Below are 17,373 nucleotides of genomic sequence, written 5' to 3'. Positions count from 1 at the left end.
TTAAAACTCATGTTAGTGACGACCGTTTCGTTGTGTGCTGCATCATCAAACTAAATTATGTTCAAACAGTAGACTCTCAAAATTTGAGGGTTATTGTGGTGGGGGAATTAAACTCAGCTATATCAATGAGTTTTAAAAATACGGTATTTATACTTTAAAGTTTACATTTGTGATATATTCAACGAGTGAAAAAATAATGGATATTCAATAAAGAAAAACAAAAATAATTGATTAAAATAGAAACAAATGAATACGCATAAAATTGTGAACTGTATAAATGTTACAATAATCAAGATTATTTGAATCATACAAGGATTCAAATAAAAATCTGAAGAACTTATTGGTATTTAATTAAGCAGTCCCATGAACACTAAGCAGCGTTCAAAGAAAATTTCATTTTTTTTTACTCCATTATTTCAATTTAATCAAGCGTGTTTCAAAAAAACACAGAATATTATTGCGTGCTGTCACAAAATATGTGGCAAACCTAACACTATTCATACAGTAGCATTTTATAGAAATTTTCATAAAAATCTCTGATGGTGTTAAAAAAGGCGTGTGAATGATCATTGCCAATAATATAGCTCAAGCCTACAGTATAGGTAATAACCATCAAATTTATGTTAAGTTAGTTTGGTTTGCTTCAGGCAGGATTTATAATATTATGCTGATGCAGTATTTTGTAGATAGAAACACTATTTTGATGACTATATCGTCATGAACGTTAATAATTATTATAGAAATTAAAAAGATTGAATCATTGTTCTTACATTTTCTTGTTTTCAAAGTTATTTTTAAGAAATATCAACACAGTAGGCTATAGATATGATATTTTATTTGAATATTAAGGTACGGTACCCACCACACTAAGTATCGATAAAAAATGTGCTATAAGACAAGAATAGAGCGTATTCAACAATCAAAACTCAAGCATTATTTGCATGTGAAATATATGATTAATTTTAATGTGAAATACTAAAACAATCTTATTCGAAGTGAAGTTCATAATTGGCGGTTAGCGTGTGCAGTGCATGTCATGGTTGGAAACCTTATAAATAGCTAAGGTATTTAGAGCGCGCCTAATTGTAGCGGGATTCGAAGGTGAACTTTGGTGTCACATTGTAAAAATTTCATATCAAAATCCTTAGCATAATCAATCATTCAACTTCAATTTATTTTGTCCATTCAAATAAATTTATTCAGCCGTCAAAATATTTACAATTATATTTTCATATGATTTTGTCATTGCCATCTCGATCATACTGTTAACTATTCCAAGGAGGATAATAAACTGTTCTAATACTCTGTTACAGAATGTAGTATCTGTTCCATTTTTAAATTATTACTATAGAAGTACTGTTTTGATTTGAATAAATTATTATTATACAAGCTTTACTTACTGATCTTCACCTTCCAGTCTTATGTTTTGTTAAGACTTTATTATGAGTTCAAAATGTAATTATATTTAGTATACTGTTGAGTGTTTTTTGAATGTGATAATTGAGTTTCTTATCTAAAATATTTAAAAGTGAATCTCAATATAGAACTATCTTTTTGCAAATATTTCTGTAATAGCCGGTCTTGAGCTGTTCTTGAAGGTAAAACTAGTTTGTTTTTTTAATTTTCTATAATAGAATGTTTATAGTTTATGTAGTCTGTTGAGATTTGATGTATTTATTTCTACACTTATTCTTTCTTAAATGTATTTTTTAAAGGTAGGCTAGTGTATAATACAAATACAGTAAAGCTAAAGTTTATCTAATAAGCTCAATTTTTTATGTTGCATGATTCAATTAAGCCTATTTAAATTGTGCGAGCAATTAATTTTGTAGAAATTGGGCAGCAAGGATTATAATTTACAACTGAAGCTTTCAGTTAGGTAACTATTGAAATCACGTAACCCATAGAGATTTGGTGAAAGACTCCAATGTTGGCCATAAAATGTATCATTTATTCAGAAGACAAAATATTTCAATAGAGTAGTAAAAGTAAAGAATAGAAATAATGTGATTTTTTATAATAATATACAAAAACCATTTAAAGTAAATGAAAGGTTAGTCAAATTTGTAGGTTAGGATTGGAGTGCAAGGATGCTAATCTATTTAAAACTTTTATTCATTTATTGGATAGAGCAAACAATACAATAGTTGGTGGAGAAAAAACAGGCTATTGCCTAAAACTTCTTCAATTTCCTAATTCTCTCTTGAATTGTCCAAATATTATGTTGGTTAGGTATGTCCATTTTAATTTATACACTAAATCATTAATCTGAATATACAAATCAGAATAAAACAAACAATTGATATGATATTCAAGTCAAGTCAACTCCATACAACAAATATTTTTACACGAGTAGGTAACTTGAGCATAAAGAGTAACATAAACTAAATTCTACTTAGAACTGTGCTTTAGTAAACTAGGCCTATATCCTGCTCAATTATAAACTTCCTATTGCTTGAAATTTCTAAAAAAAGTGCCCTATATGGGTGTCTGTCAATAAATCTTCATGATTTAAATAGGTAGTTCTTTTTCAGATGAATATCTTTTCAAATGGCAATAAAATACGGTACACCTTTTTCCAAATGTATGAATCTACAGTAATCAATTGATCGCTTGGAAAGATCATTAAAATATCATCTGGTTTGTTCATACTAATTTAAAATTCACGTCACTTCTAGAAAATCTCATACACTGCAACCTGTGGGAGTAAAATAATAATATAGGCTACATCGACTTTTGTGATAAACATTGATCAGTAGGCCTACGGTACTGTATGGATTTAAAACCTACACAACCCATACCAAACCTAACTAACTTAATTGTCAGAAGCCCATAAATATAGTGCACTACACCAAAATTGTTGTTTATTATATTACTCATACTATATTATGTCATAAACTATCTTATTATGGGTTGAATCAATTGGCTGTTGACCCTATTTATTCCTATCTCACAAATAGAGTACCATACAGTATGTTTTAAAAAAATGGTGAGTATTATAGAGGTGGAATAGTCAAATACGGTGTGCCACAAGGTTTCATTCTTGGTCCACTGTTATTCATTGTTTATATTAATGATTTGCCTAATATTATTGATTCTTGTAATGACGATAGTGCTTCGTATTTGTTTGCAGATGACTTAGGTTTGAAAGTGGCTAATAAGAATAAGGATCATTTGTATTCTAACACATTGAATAATACCTCTAAAATTGAAGATTGGTGTGCAGCAAACAATCTGAGCATTAATTCCACAAAAACAGAGGATATAACGTTGAGCTTTGACAGAAAAATTAATGACATAAACTCAATTAAGCCTAAGTTTCTTGGCGTGAGAATTGATACTAACCTGACTTGGAAATGTCATATAGGCTAACTAATTTATAAAAAAATCAACAAGGGCATCTTCCTTTTACGTAGATTATGTAATATTGTAGATATGTCTGTTTTAATGAGTGTTTAGTTTGCCCTTATTCATAGCCTTTTGCTATATGGAATCCAGCTGTGCGGAAATGGCTCAACTACAGACATCTTGTTTAAATGTCAAAAGAAAGCAGTGAGAATAAATTGCCACAAGGCTCCTCGTAGTCCATGCAAACCATTATTTATTGAACTCGGACTATTAACTCTGCCATCTTTGTATGTATTGTCATGCTTGATTTCAGTGAAGAAAACTGAAAATCAATATGATGTTAACTCTAGTATACACCAACATAACACTAGAAATAGGAATAATATAAGAGTCGAGTATTGCCAGTTTACAAGTTCCCAAAAAAACTGGCAATACATGTCAATAAAACTTTATAACTCTGTCTGAAAATATCAAAAGAATGAGCTTTAATAGTTACTGTAAATATTTAAAAAAGTATTGGTCAATGAAAGTTGAATATTTCTTTGTAATAGATTTTTAAACTGATGTTTCTGTGTTATTAATGACGTTGTTGTAACATTTTAATGTTGTGTGACAATAAATGATTTGATTTTGATATTATTTAACGCATAGCCTAAGTTAAATTGTGTACGGTATATAAAATCATTTTATTTCAATTTACTTCCCAAAGTGCTATTCCCAACAACTCATCGCTAAGGGATTACGCCTTTAGTGAACAATTGTAGAAACCAACTGATTAACAACTTCTAAACTTGAATTATTCTTCTTTATAGAATGAAGTGCAAGAATATTCCGGCTGAGTTCCATCGTGAAAGAGTTGGCGTTGCATCTAGTGCAGATGCTCGATTCACCCATAACAAGATCGAAGGTAAAGGTCTAATTTCTTTTTCATTGAAAATTACCATATAACGCAAGCGGCAAATGTCACGTTGAATATTATAAGATACAGTGTAGTCTATAACAAGGTCCTTAAACAATAAGGATCCGACTCGAACAATTTCGATCAACTGCAATTTATGATGGCGGCTAAAATGGCGAAATGTTGTCAAAAACAGGGTTTTTCACGATCAAATTTATACCTAAAATAGTCATCGATAAGCTCTATCAACTGCCACAAGTCCCACATCTGTAGAAATTTCAAGAGCTCCGGCCCATCTATGCAAAGTTTGATTTAAGATTCCCAATCATCAGGCTTCAGATACAATTTAAACACAAAATAAGTGGAAGAGATTGAGAATGAAAATCTTACAATTAATGTTCAGTAAAATGTTCGTGAAGGTTTCAATACTGAGCGTGCCCTAGTCGACTTTATGAGAATTATATATAACAATGTGAATGATGGTCTCATTGTAAATGCTTTATTTTTAGATGTGAGAAAAGCATATGATACGGTTGAGCATGGTCTTCTCTTAAATAAGTTGGAATCTACGGGGGTAAGGGGCGTGGCCCTACAATGGTTTTAATCTTTTCTAAGCGATAGAGTTCAATGTACAAAAATTAATGATACATGTAGTTCTTTTTCAAATGTAACTTCAGGACTCCCACAGGGATCAGTACTTTCAGCTATTATCTTTATAATATTTGTGAATGACCTATGTGATGCCGATTTCAATGGAAAAATCTTCTGTTATGCGGACGACACGGTATTAGTTAGTTCAGGAAAATCGTGGTCAATTTCTAAATTTCTTGATTCTTTAATAGTTATTTACATTTTTCACCTTAGTTCATACTTAATCATATAGGAGTATTATTTCATTATTATCAAACTTAATAACACTTTTGTTTTGTTTTTCTAAATCATGTTTTATCATTATTTACTCATTAAAATACACTTGTACCGCAATGGCCGTATAATACTTTGCTTAAGTTTTTAAAATAGCAACTATATAGTATTTAATTTATGTAACTAAGACTCATGACACTGGCAGCGCCTATACACAATTGCTGCCACTTTAATTCTAAGAGAGAGATTCTTTATTGTAAAAATTTTGCTATGCAAAAGGATAATAAATTTCATTTTCATGTTTGTTATTTAAAAATACATTAGAGATGTTTTTTGACAACATGTTTAGTGTTTTCATTATGGATAGATATCACAACATCTCACCAGCAACAATATCTGAAACACTTTGTTTATTTATCATGATTATGAGAGATGGATCTACAGTTCTAGGTGGGTTCCGGGAAACGATTTTTAAACTCATAAATGGGATTAAGATGGCTCTTAAAATGGTCACCCTTACAAAGGGAGTATGCACATGCAAAGTATATCAACTTTTCTGTTCGTAACAGACTGTCAATAACAAAATTCATCTTTTGTTGTAGGTTGGTGTGGACTCGAAATCTGGGCGCAAAATACAAGATGTGGATTGTGTTCCTGAGGCAGTTAAGCACAACCAACACATCATTTTACACTTGGGTACAAACAATTTGTCAGATGGAGATGCACCTAGCACTATTGCCGGACGCTTTGAGAAATTGATCGATGACATCAGACGTGTGAATCCCGATAGTAGTATCTACGTGTCATCAATTCTTCCTCGAGCAGTGAGTGGCTTTTCGGGGTCGAAAATGTCTGCTGAGAACATTGTTTTTCTCAATGAGAAAGCGAGAAGGACCAATTATCTCGTCACACTTGCTATTTCAAGGTATGTATTCCGACTCCTTGGTCGGCAGTACTTTATTTATTATTTTATGCTTCTGTAAAGTATTTCTCATAATTTCAGCTAACTAGAAACAAGCACACATTGAGTCTGCTATTGTTGTCTATGGTTGTGGATTTGAATCCTGCCCGGTGTATGATCATCTCATTGCATTTCCGTCGCATAAGCAATGAGTAAAATTCAATTTTACAGATTATCACACTTAGTAGTTCAACTCCAATCTTGGAAGCCCTTGGCGATAGAAAGTCGAAATTTATTATTGGTATTTAATTGTAGAAGAGAATTTATTTTCAGTAGATGTATTATGCTCTACGTTTAAAGCGATATATGAATTTTACAAAGTAATAATTAGTATCAGCAAATAGCCTGCACGGGCTATTAAGTTGAACCTCTATAAAGTTGACAAAGTATTGGGAAAATAGCCTTAACACTCTGTATGTAGTTGATCAACAGTGAAATTTCTTATTAAGAATGTTTCATATCTGAATAATTATTGTAAGTGAACACTTACAATAACGCGTCATTTGACTGAGCAGTTCAGAGGAGATCGAAGAGGAGAAATTTATCACTATTAGATCAAGTGTCAACTGTTTCACACTTATATTGTACTATTGTCATCTGTGACGTCTGTTTTCCTCATCAACAACTTATAACAAGGCCAATGGTTCTATGACCTCACGCAGTCACGGCTGTGCGACAGACTAGACAAATCTTTTACTGGTAATATTTTTGAAAGCTTTTTTTGGATTTGGACACTATCAAGCAATGAAAATAGAAACGTTTCACACGAAAACTTTTTTCTGAATAACAATGTTTGATGCATGAGCGCTTAAAAATTAAATTTTTGAAACAGATCATTTCAAATTCGGTGAGAAATAAATAAATTGATTGAATTTCGTGGACACATTCAAACTTCTAGGTTTTGTTGAAGTAAAGACATTTTTTCTGAAAATATTAATTTTTGTAGTAGTTTAAAATACTCAAAATACCTTGAACTAAGTTATCTTGATTTTTTTTCATTTAAAAACTTTCTCAAAATTTTACATGTTGAGAAAAAACTTTCATTCAATTAACTATATCGTGCTGAACGTATCCTCAAAAAATTATGATGAAATTTAATTTTTTTCTTATCAAGTATTCAAAACTTGAAATCACATTCTCATTCCATATCATTATAAATTCTATCTTGATCTTGATGAGTAATAAAATAGAAATAATAAGATCTTAATAAGTTATAAAAGTCAATGCATCATCACGAGTTTCCTATTATGTTTATTAGTGTGTTTTAGCAACTAATTATGTAGGCTATTGACTATGAGCAAGGTCTATAGAAACCTTGATAGATCTTGACTTGGTTTTATAGACCTTCTTGAGCATCTACTGATCTACACTCTGTCAAATAATCATTGGAATTTAATTCGTCTCTAAGGCCACAATGAAACGATAAAAACTATTACATTGACTTTTTCGATTTATAAATTGGATTTGTTTGTCCTCAATTTGTTTATTTCATTGATGTTTTATAAATTACAATTTAAAATAGATTTAGAGAATGGGAGAGATAAGATTATATTAGAGTTATTTATCAATGTATGTTACAATTTATTCAGTCTTATACACTAATTTATAATTTATGACAGTATGGCTAATTATTCAACGAATAATTAATAATAATACTCTTTTTTCCCTTTTTTTGTTGAAACATCACCCTTTTATGTACCGTAGTTACATTACAATATTATATTATCAATATTCAAATTGCATTCAATCTTCATTCACATAAATATTTTGAAACAATCGTTGAATAATTAGCTATACTGTCATTTATTGTAAATCCGAGTATAAGTAATCAGAAGATATTGTAATTTACATGAATAAAAAACTCTAATATCTCTCCCTTCTTTCTCTTTCTCTCTTAAACCTCTTAAAGGATTACAAAAATGCAATCATTTTCATGACTGGAAATGCAGCAAATAGGTCTTTTTGATAATTTTAATGCTATTGTTTGCCACAGAATCGAACGCTGTCACGTCATCAACAACAACTCACTTTTCATGGACTCGTTGAATGTTGTGAAAACAGGTCTCCTTTCCAAAGACGGGCTCCACCTACAAAGAGCAGGGATCATCGCTTTAATAGGTAATGTTATTTCTAGCGTTTGCAGTAGATTAAGGGAGTGTCCACCTCACCTTCCATCTCTCTTTAATTATGAATTGGCTTTTCCTCCTTTGTGTCCGAAACAAATGTCCAGTCTCACGCCCTCCGCTCCACTCCCTCTTGCTACATCAACAATTGATGATGATGCTACATCATACCGTGATGCGCTCATTCTACATGAAGCAGTTGAGGAACCAAAACCTCAACCGAAATCCTCTCATCCTCGAATCCAACCCAAAGTGACCAAACCCAGACCGCCGGTCACTATTGAACCTGTATTTTCATCTCCTTCTCCTGCCAAATTAATCGATCCTGATGGTTACCAACTGGTTACTTGCAGAGGAAGACATCACCGAATTTCCATGTCTCGTCATCGTTCCAGCCAGATCAATTCCATGTATGAAGGTATATATTCAACTCTGCGAAGCTCTTCTCCTTCCTTATCGCATGAGAGCAGTAATGAATCTGCAAGAGATCAAATTCCTGATAAATCACTTGTTCATGATTCATCAGATGCCAGCTGCGCTCAGCCCCTCAATCATTCTCGCTCCTCCAAGCAGAGAAGACGTAGAAGAAGGGGAGCTGGGTCCAAGTGGAATTTGACTGACAATAAGAAAGTGATGAAGAAGGAATCTGACAAGAAGCAGAGAAAATTGAATGCTGTTTATGAGAAAAGAAGGGGAATAACTTTGAAGAATGATAATACTGAATACGACTGGAATGAGGCCAACGAATGGAATTCTATGGCTATGAAAAAGATCTTGGCTGGAACGATGAAGAGCAAGGGAAAGAGATGTGATGAGACATCACCAAAAATTGCTGGTGTTGAAAGAGTACCTCCTTATGTTCCTTCTCGTGAAGCCTATCCTTTTGCTCCTAATAAATCCTGCGCCTTCCAGCAGCTTCAATTGAAGCAACTTTTGAATGGTGGAGGTGACGGTGGAGACTACCCTAAAAAATGTGATAGATGTAAGAAGATTTATAAATCACGTTGCTCTTTTGTAAATCATAAGAAACGTTGCCATACTCCCAATGAACCCCCCGTTTTCACTTGTGAATTGTGCAACAATTCTTACAAACTTCAAAAAATGTTTATTCGACATAGAGAAATTTGTAACGGTTCTTCCTACCATCGCACTTGTGAAGATTGCAAAGTAGTTTTTAAAACACTGTATTCATTCGCAAATCATAAGAAAAGGTATGTTGCAGAACAGAAGAAAACAGAAAAATCCTATTGCAGTTATGCAAATGTTCAGTTTGATAATGAATGTGCTTTCTATCGGCATAAATCATGTTGTGTAGTGTGTGACAATCGACAGGTTACATTAGTTTTTGACTCAATGTTTGAATTCGAAGAGTGGAAGATCAATGAAAGTAGGAGAACGTCATCGCAATTCAAAAAAGTTCGAGGTACATCAACATTGAAAGGAAATGTGAAAAATCATAATTTCAGTTGCATATTTAACAACACCCGTGCTCAAACTCCCAGAAGCACAGTTCGTCGAAGACAATATGGTCAAATCCCAAGAGGACAGTGCCATTCTCGAATAAATGTGATAGAATATGAGAATGGAAAAGTTGAGGCAACATATTCATCTGAACACTCACATCCATGTGGCCCGGAAACGCTGATTTATCATCGATGGTCCCCTGAAACGAGGAAGGCAGTGAAGAGTTCATTAAAGGATGGAGTTGATCCAAATGAAATAAGAAAGAAATTCACTATGAATGATGAAATGGTTGGTGCCGCTATCCAAAAAGAATCATTTATGACTAACCGACAGATATTGCGTTACAAATACAATTTATTACAGGAGAAGAGAGGCTACTGCGATGATGCCACTTTTTTGAAAAATCATGTTGACGGCATGAGTGACAGCGAAAGAAGGTGTATTTTAGCATATAAGCCGCAAAATTGTAAAACTTTAATTGGTGACAAAGGATATGATGAATTACCATACAGCGATGACTTGTTCATTTATGCATTCCAAACCGAACGCCAATTGAGACAGATGGAAGAAGGGGCAAAAACAATTGTTTGTATTGATGCCACCCACGATACTAACCGGTATGGATTCTATTTGGTTAACATACTTGTTCCAGACGAGTTCAAAAAGGGATTTATTGTAGGTCAACTAATTACAAGTCACTTGAGAAAAGAAATTTATGAGATTTTCTTTAAGAGCATCAAAGAGAGGATTCCGAATTTGATAGTTAATGCCGTAATGGCGGATAATGACTCAAGTATATGGAATGCCGTCGAAACTGTTTTCACTAAGGATACAAGACATTTGTTATGTGAGTGGCACGTGAAGAGAGCTCTCAGGTCCAATTGTGTGAAGAAAATCAGTGACCCAAGTCTAAGAGAAATGGTTGAGAAAAATCTAATGGCAATGATAAATAAGAGAAACGAGAACGATTTTAAAGCTGAGTTAGTGAAGTTATTTAATAAATTCGAAAACCCTCAACTTTCAAAGTTTAAAAAATATTTCTTAGATGAATATCTCCCAAAAAAGAGAAGTGGGCCATGTGCTATCGCAATTTCTATCACGGTAATACCGACACAAATATGTATTTAGAATCATATCACAGCAAATTGAAACGTAGGCTCAATCGTATGTCCAATAAGAGAGTGCATGAATTAATTGAAATTTTATATGACATGGAAAACGAAAGATGGCTTGTTCTACAGCAACAACGTTTCAGTGAGCCACACGTAGACTTCCGTGTTAAGATTGATCACCGTCACAAGAATGGCATGAAAATTTCACCTGATAGTGTTAATAAGATTTCCGATAGGGTTTGGGAGGTTCAAGAATATGGTAGTAAGAAGTTCTTTGTTACGCAGCTTACGCACGAATGCAACATCCCTGACCACTGCTTCTATAAATGTGGAAATATGTCGTGTTCAAACCTTTGTTCCCACCTTTACAGTTGCTCTTGTGACGACATTTCAAATTTATGTGTACATGTACATAGAGTGTTTTCTTTAAGTATTAGTGATTTGCATTGTGATTTAGGCTTTAATGAGTTTTCCGATTTCATTAGTAATGAACAGTCAGGGATTGATGAAGTTACTTCTGAAAAATGTAATGTAGAAATCAGTTGTGATACAATATGCCAAATGCCACCAATGAAGATTCGATTTTCTCCTAATAGGAAGTTAGTACCGCAGCCAAGGTTTTACAGAACTTTGAAAAACCGATCAAAATGTAGGTCAATATTAAAGAAACCTAATATCAGCATTATTAAAAATTCAAAAAGTGAACTGCTGAGCTCAAATCAAGAGTTGCATGCAGAGAATCAACAAACTATTTTCAGAACAACCCAAAACAAATCATATATTGAAAAGAAACCAGAACCATTACTTATTGCTCAAAAAGGAACAATAAATAAAAAAAGTACTTTCACAAATCCCATAACTGATTTTAAAGCAGCGTCAGTTCAGAAAAAAGTCATAGACGATTTCTTTGTTTCTGATCTTGAACTCAAGTCCTTAGATTTTAACATCTCGAAACGTGAGGAGATTGAAATTATGAAATTCACTAAAAACCACTTTACTAGAGGCTATTTATACGATTCGGTTATTGATGCTTTTCTCCGTATTCAAATAACAAATATGAATAATAATAGTTTACTAATAAGAGGATATGAGGTTGACATCATTATGCAACCCAACAATTCCGTTGATGACTGTATAAATAGATTACCTCAAATAGACTATAAAGCTTTCAGCCAAATATTTTTACCTTGTTGTATTAACCAACACTGGTTTCTCATTGCAGTTCAAGTCACTGAGAGAAAAATGTTGTTCATTGATCCTCTTCATTGCAACATGGATAACATGTCGAATCCCCAATTATATCTTTTGAACAAATGTCAAACTGTTCTAAGTAAATTGTTAGGAGACAATCTTCAAGAGTGGACCCCTCCATTCACTCCACCACATGTATTACAAAAAGATGGACATAACTGTGGACCACTCATATGCTTTTATTCCCACAAACTTTTGTTAGGTGAAAGTCTGCAATCTCATTTTGATGCTGATTCATTCAGAAAATTCATCCATGAAGTAATTGTACATAGGCTAAACAACAATATTAAAAATAAAGTAAATGGCATCAAAATAATTAAATGTTGTAAAGTAATAAAATAATGTCTATTTCATGATATATTGATTTAATGATTTCAAGGAGTTTCAAAAAAGAGTTATCGTGATATTATTTTATTGCTAATTAATTGCTAAGCTCTAACAATAACTTTAAAAGTTCTACTCAACCTGAACTTACATTAATGGGAAAAACTTTAATGACTTACAATTGAACATCAGTAATGAGATCGACTACGCAACCCTATAAAATCGGAATTTATATAGAATAACGAAAAATAAGTCGTATTGATAACTTTGCATAGACGGCGTCCTTCCTGTTAACAAAATGTTTTCCACTGTTCTCTGAGGCTACGTTTTCATCACATTATATTGATTGTCGAAATTTTCGTTCATTGTTTTCAAACGACAATACGTCAAAAAATATGTCTGGGATAGTCAAATCATGAGAACGTAGGTGCCAAGGAACTTTCAAAAAATGAGAGATTACCTTTTCAGGGAAAGCTTTTTTTATTGCGGATGATGCTCATATGAGCTTGTCACACACTCCAACAGTGTCGGTTTGTTGGGGTTTAGACATAGTCTGTTTAAAAAACTATTTTTAAAAATTTTAGTCTGTTGCTGACATATTATCTCAAGCTTATTCAAATGAGAATTTACAAATTTACTCATATGTTTTTAGAGATGTCTGCCGAATTTATGTTTGAGGTCCGCTTTCTTAGCGTAATATTCCAATATATCCATACGATCCAAGGGCAAAGCCACATGAGGCGTTTTTCAGACGAGTCGGCAGGGCAGGAAGCTCACCGATTGGCTAATTATCAGCTGATTCCGGAACGCCTACCCAATCAGTCAATCTGAGAGCTTCCTGCCCTGTCGACTCGTCTGAAAAACGCCTCATATGGCTTGGCTCCAAATCTTACGAATGGCACGTTAATCCTCGGTTCCTTTCTCTCTTCAGTGTTATTGTTATGTTGGTATTAAGCATCTACTTGATGCAGTCATTATCCCTCACTACTTAACGTATTCAATAGAAACGATACTTTGATTACTCACGTTACTTCATTTAGTACTTGGTACTCAAATGCATCTGATTTCCGGTAACCACACATTATTAAAATAATTTTCAGATTTATGCTGAACTTTTGCATTTTGCTTGCAAAAACTAATAACGCTACGTAACTAGCACTTGGCAGCAGACTCAAGTTAGGCGGCCATGTTTGTGGTTCTATAACTTGACAAAAATTCACGTTCTGGCCGCATGGATCACAGGGCGTTTGGTGGGAATGATATTTAACTGTTGAGCTCTGTGAAAGTTGCCCCCCTATCGCTCGTCTGTGTCTTATGATATGAGATCGGAGGTTAAAAAAGATGACCCTGGTATAATCCTGCTTACAAACAATAATAATTCATTCTCTTCAGCGACCATACAACTTCCTATAGTGAGGTCCACGTTATAATGGCAGTGTTTGATTAGCAATGGTATTGCTATCCTTGTCTATCATTCAATAAAGCAAATAGCGCTATCTCTTTCTCGCTTTACTCTGTTGCCAGATCGTCTTTTAACAATGTAGAATTAATAATAAATTAACAAAATATTTCATCTTCATCATTAAAATTCAGTATGAAATTATTGGAAAATATAATTTCGTGCTTAATAAAATAAAATTGATTATTTCAAACAAGAAATAAGTTAAATATTATATCAATAAACCTGTATTAGCAACCGTCTATAGAAGGCATTGACAAGACAGAGGATCGGCAACGTTGTTTTGCTATCTTTCTCCACTGCCATTATAACGTGGACCTCACTATAGAATGGTTGTGCATATCATAGAAAATATATGAGCAGTGATGAACGAGAGATGATGGGTGAGCTCATTAAGCTTACTACATCCTAACAAGAATTATTTCTTTCCTACTGTGATCACAACTCACAAAATTTCATTCAGTTGGCAGTGTCAAAAGGGAAATCTTTATACAGTTTTTGGATATCTCATATTGTAGTTTTGTAAGTTTTAATTGTCTGTATTGTGAATATTTCATACTCATATTGTTTGAAATGTAATAGTGTGATATTGAGTGGATATAATTGTAGTTATTTTTTTCTGTGTATCTTATATTCTTTTGCAGGTTATTGAACTGAATGAACTTTGATTTTTACCTTATGTTGAACCTTGAGTTTTTAGTGTGAGAATTGACCATGTTTTTATTGAATTTGCTAACTTGTTGCTTAGTTGTCGAAATTAAAGCAATTTTCGTGCATTTTTCAAATACAATTTCAATTTCATGTCGAAAAAGCTTCTTTATTTGGGAATTTTACGAATGTTGACCTTTTTGCAGCTTTGGCTTTTCCACTGAAAACGCTCAACGCTAGTGGAAGGGGAATAATTTTCAGTGAAAAGGCCACAGTCCTAATTGAGACGTTACCGGAAAACATCGTGTAACGGTGTGCAAGCCTCGGTCCTCTGAATGGGTCAATTTCCCATTCAGAGGGACAAATTGACAAATTTCAGTTATCAGTAATTTTTATCTATATAAATAGGAAATCAAATTTTATAGAGTTAGTAAGAGAAGAATCAGGAAATAATTTGTGCGTGTGAGCTCAAGTATAGTGAGTTTTCTTAAATCGTATGTGAGTGTTTCTGAAGAGTCCAAGTTTAAATTGTTAAAATGGTGAGTGCCAAACTCTTGTTGTTTTCTTATAAGCTTATAGCTCAAAATTCAGTTTCATAGAATGACCGAGGCCCAAACCTACAATAGTTGCAGCAAGTTAGCAAGTTCCCAAGTATTGAAATTAAAAATTGAATATGCCTTCTTGACCTGAATTGATTGCTGAATAACTTTGTTTTGTTTGAAAATTTCAAATGTGACATGATTCTATTTATTAGTTTTGATTAGTTTAATAAGCCTGAAGTCGAATTTTATGAATATTTTTCATTGAAGTTCCTGGCTCGTAGTTGCTAGTTGCTTAACTAGGTGACAATTGAATAATGATAATAATCTGTGCATTTGTCACTATAAGCTCCTAAACCAATCAAAAGAGATTTCATAGCAGTATAATTTTAGAAAATATTATTGAAGAGAAGAAACACCCCCTCGATATACCTCGCACAGCAGTAGTATAATGTCTATCGAACCACATGCATTTTTATATATTTCATATTTTGGAAAATTAACTAAGTCATCGTATAGAGAGATTCTCAGCTACATAATTTTATGTACGGTGTGAGTTGAAGAGGCTTATAAATAACCATAGCCACCTCTAATACAAGGCCCCGGCCTACGATATTGCAACGTCGCAGTGTAGGCCTAGAATCTAATACATGATTGGTAAAAAGATTTTTTAAAATACCAGCTGATCTTTTTCACCAATCATGTATTAGATTCTAGGCCTACGCTGCGACGTTGCAAGGCCGGGGCCTTGTATTAGAGGTGGCTATGATAAAACCTCCACCGGTACAAGAAATATTTATATATTGAATATTTTTCATATTCAATATTTAATAATTTCAGCACTTATATGCCTTGTAATGAAGTAATAACAAATTTCATTAAAAGCTTATTATTCCTTGGTATTTTGCTGTTGTTTCTGCTCGCTTTTTTCTCCTGTTTCAGTTGAACTGGTTTGTCGCCGCTTCAACGGAACTTGCTATTATACCACACAACCAAGAACATCACCATCTATTTCACTTGACTATTCCGTATGGATTGGTGATTTATACACTTTGACTGTTCTGTACTGTATGGAATTTGAGTATTCATAAGAATGACTTGTCTTATACTCCCTGCTGAAGTCTCCAAGACGAAATCTTAAAAAAAATCTAGTCTATACACCAGGCTTCATCATAGATTACTTCTGCTCAGACTTGGATTACCATGCTATAATAAGTCAATTGATAACATCTCCGATATGTCAATAATCCTCATTTTATAGTAAACCCTTGAGATTGAAGTGCTAGATGAATTACTTGAAAAGGTGACGGTCAACCCGAATTTATGTTTCTTGAATTATCTTTGTCCGGTTGTGAATCACCCAGAATTATGCATGGGTTTTTGCCAGATCAATGCGAATGAAGTTTACCATAAAAATATTTTAAGGGACGGTTTCCGAGCTCGGGATTTAGCTAAGTTCTAGACTTTAAACAGCTGGAGTCAGAAAACTGGCTTTCCGAAACGGGGCCTCGTCGTAGTCCACGTTTAAATTAAATTTCCCAAAAACACTTAAGTTGAACACAAAATAAAATAACGACTAAATTGTGTAAAGTTTCAGCTATTTTAATTATTTAGGAATGCTTCATTTTGTCAAGAAAAAACGTTTCCAATATTTTAGAAATGAGAAAATAAATATCTTAAAAACCATGACTACTCTCCATTTCGGAAAGCCAATTTTCTGACTCCAGCTGTTTAAAGTCTAGAACTAAGCTAAATCTCGAGCTCGGAGGCCGGCCCTAAAATTATGTCTCCTAGTTGCTTTACTTTCAAGTTACTTAAACATAAATTTGAATTGAACTTCTAATAATATTTTTTATACAGTGATGAAAAATCGTTAGCGATCCATACCGATATTTCCATCAGTCAATAAATGAAATTAATATTCATGTAATAGGAAAAAAGACTCACCACTTTTGTATTAACTTATTGTTAACAAGATAACTGACAAACAAGGCTCTCTGGGCCGCTTTTGGTAAAGTGAGGAAGTTGTTTTTCAAATTGATAATTTCCCATTCTACTGGAAGCGGCTGGAGAGGTATCTACACGAAGAAACTATTATTCTGCACATATCATATAAGGTAGCTAAGTTAGTTGAGTTGAAAATGTATTTATACAGAGTAAGTCATAATGTATGGGAACCCTTCAATAAGTTGGAGACTGTTGTAGTTATAATACTGTAACTTTCATGATAAGTTATTGGACGAATACTCTACCTTTTGACGTACAACTGAATTTCAACCCCTCATAAGGAAGGGGGTGACTTAGGGGTTGTAACTCTAATATTGTTAACACCCATTTTGTGCTACATCATTTTAAATACTTTTTTAAAACTAGAAATATGGC

The 17,373-nt window shown here is 33.3% G+C and overlaps 1 protein-coding gene across 2 annotated transcripts; it reads left to right on the top strand.

Moving 5' to 3' along the window:
• Window positions 1–1,373: 1,373 nt before the first annotated feature.
• LOC111054010 lies at window positions 1,374–16,525 on the top strand. 2 transcript variants are annotated; one of them, XM_039429663.1, is made up of 5 exons: window positions 1,381–1,598; window positions 4,161–4,255; window positions 5,713–6,035; window positions 8,065–8,189; window positions 15,934–16,525. In XM_039429663.1, the coding sequence occupies exons 2-5, from the start codon at window positions 4,226–4,228 to the stop codon at window positions 16,080–16,082; spliced, it is 627 nt and encodes a 208-aa protein (XP_039285597.1). In that variant the 5' UTR covers window positions 1,381–1,598; window positions 4,161–4,225; the 3' UTR covers window positions 16,083–16,525. The 2 variants fall into 2 exon arrangements, 1 of the variants encoding a protein (XP_039285597.1); XR_005571469.1 differs by lacking the exons at window positions 5,713–6,035; window positions 15,934–16,525 and having other exon boundaries at window positions 1,374–1,598; window positions 8,065–8,928.
• Window positions 16,526–17,373: the final 848 nt, after the last annotated feature.

The sequence above is a fragment of the Nilaparvata lugens genome, chromosome 5 (assembly GCF_014356525.2).
Source record: "Nilaparvata lugens isolate BPH chromosome 5, ASM1435652v1, whole genome shotgun sequence".
Classification (NCBI taxonomy): domain Eukaryota; kingdom Metazoa; phylum Arthropoda; class Insecta; order Hemiptera; family Delphacidae; genus Nilaparvata; species Nilaparvata lugens.
The sequence above is the reverse complement of the archived record's forward strand: the minus strand, read 5'-3'. Positions and strand labels throughout refer to the sequence as shown.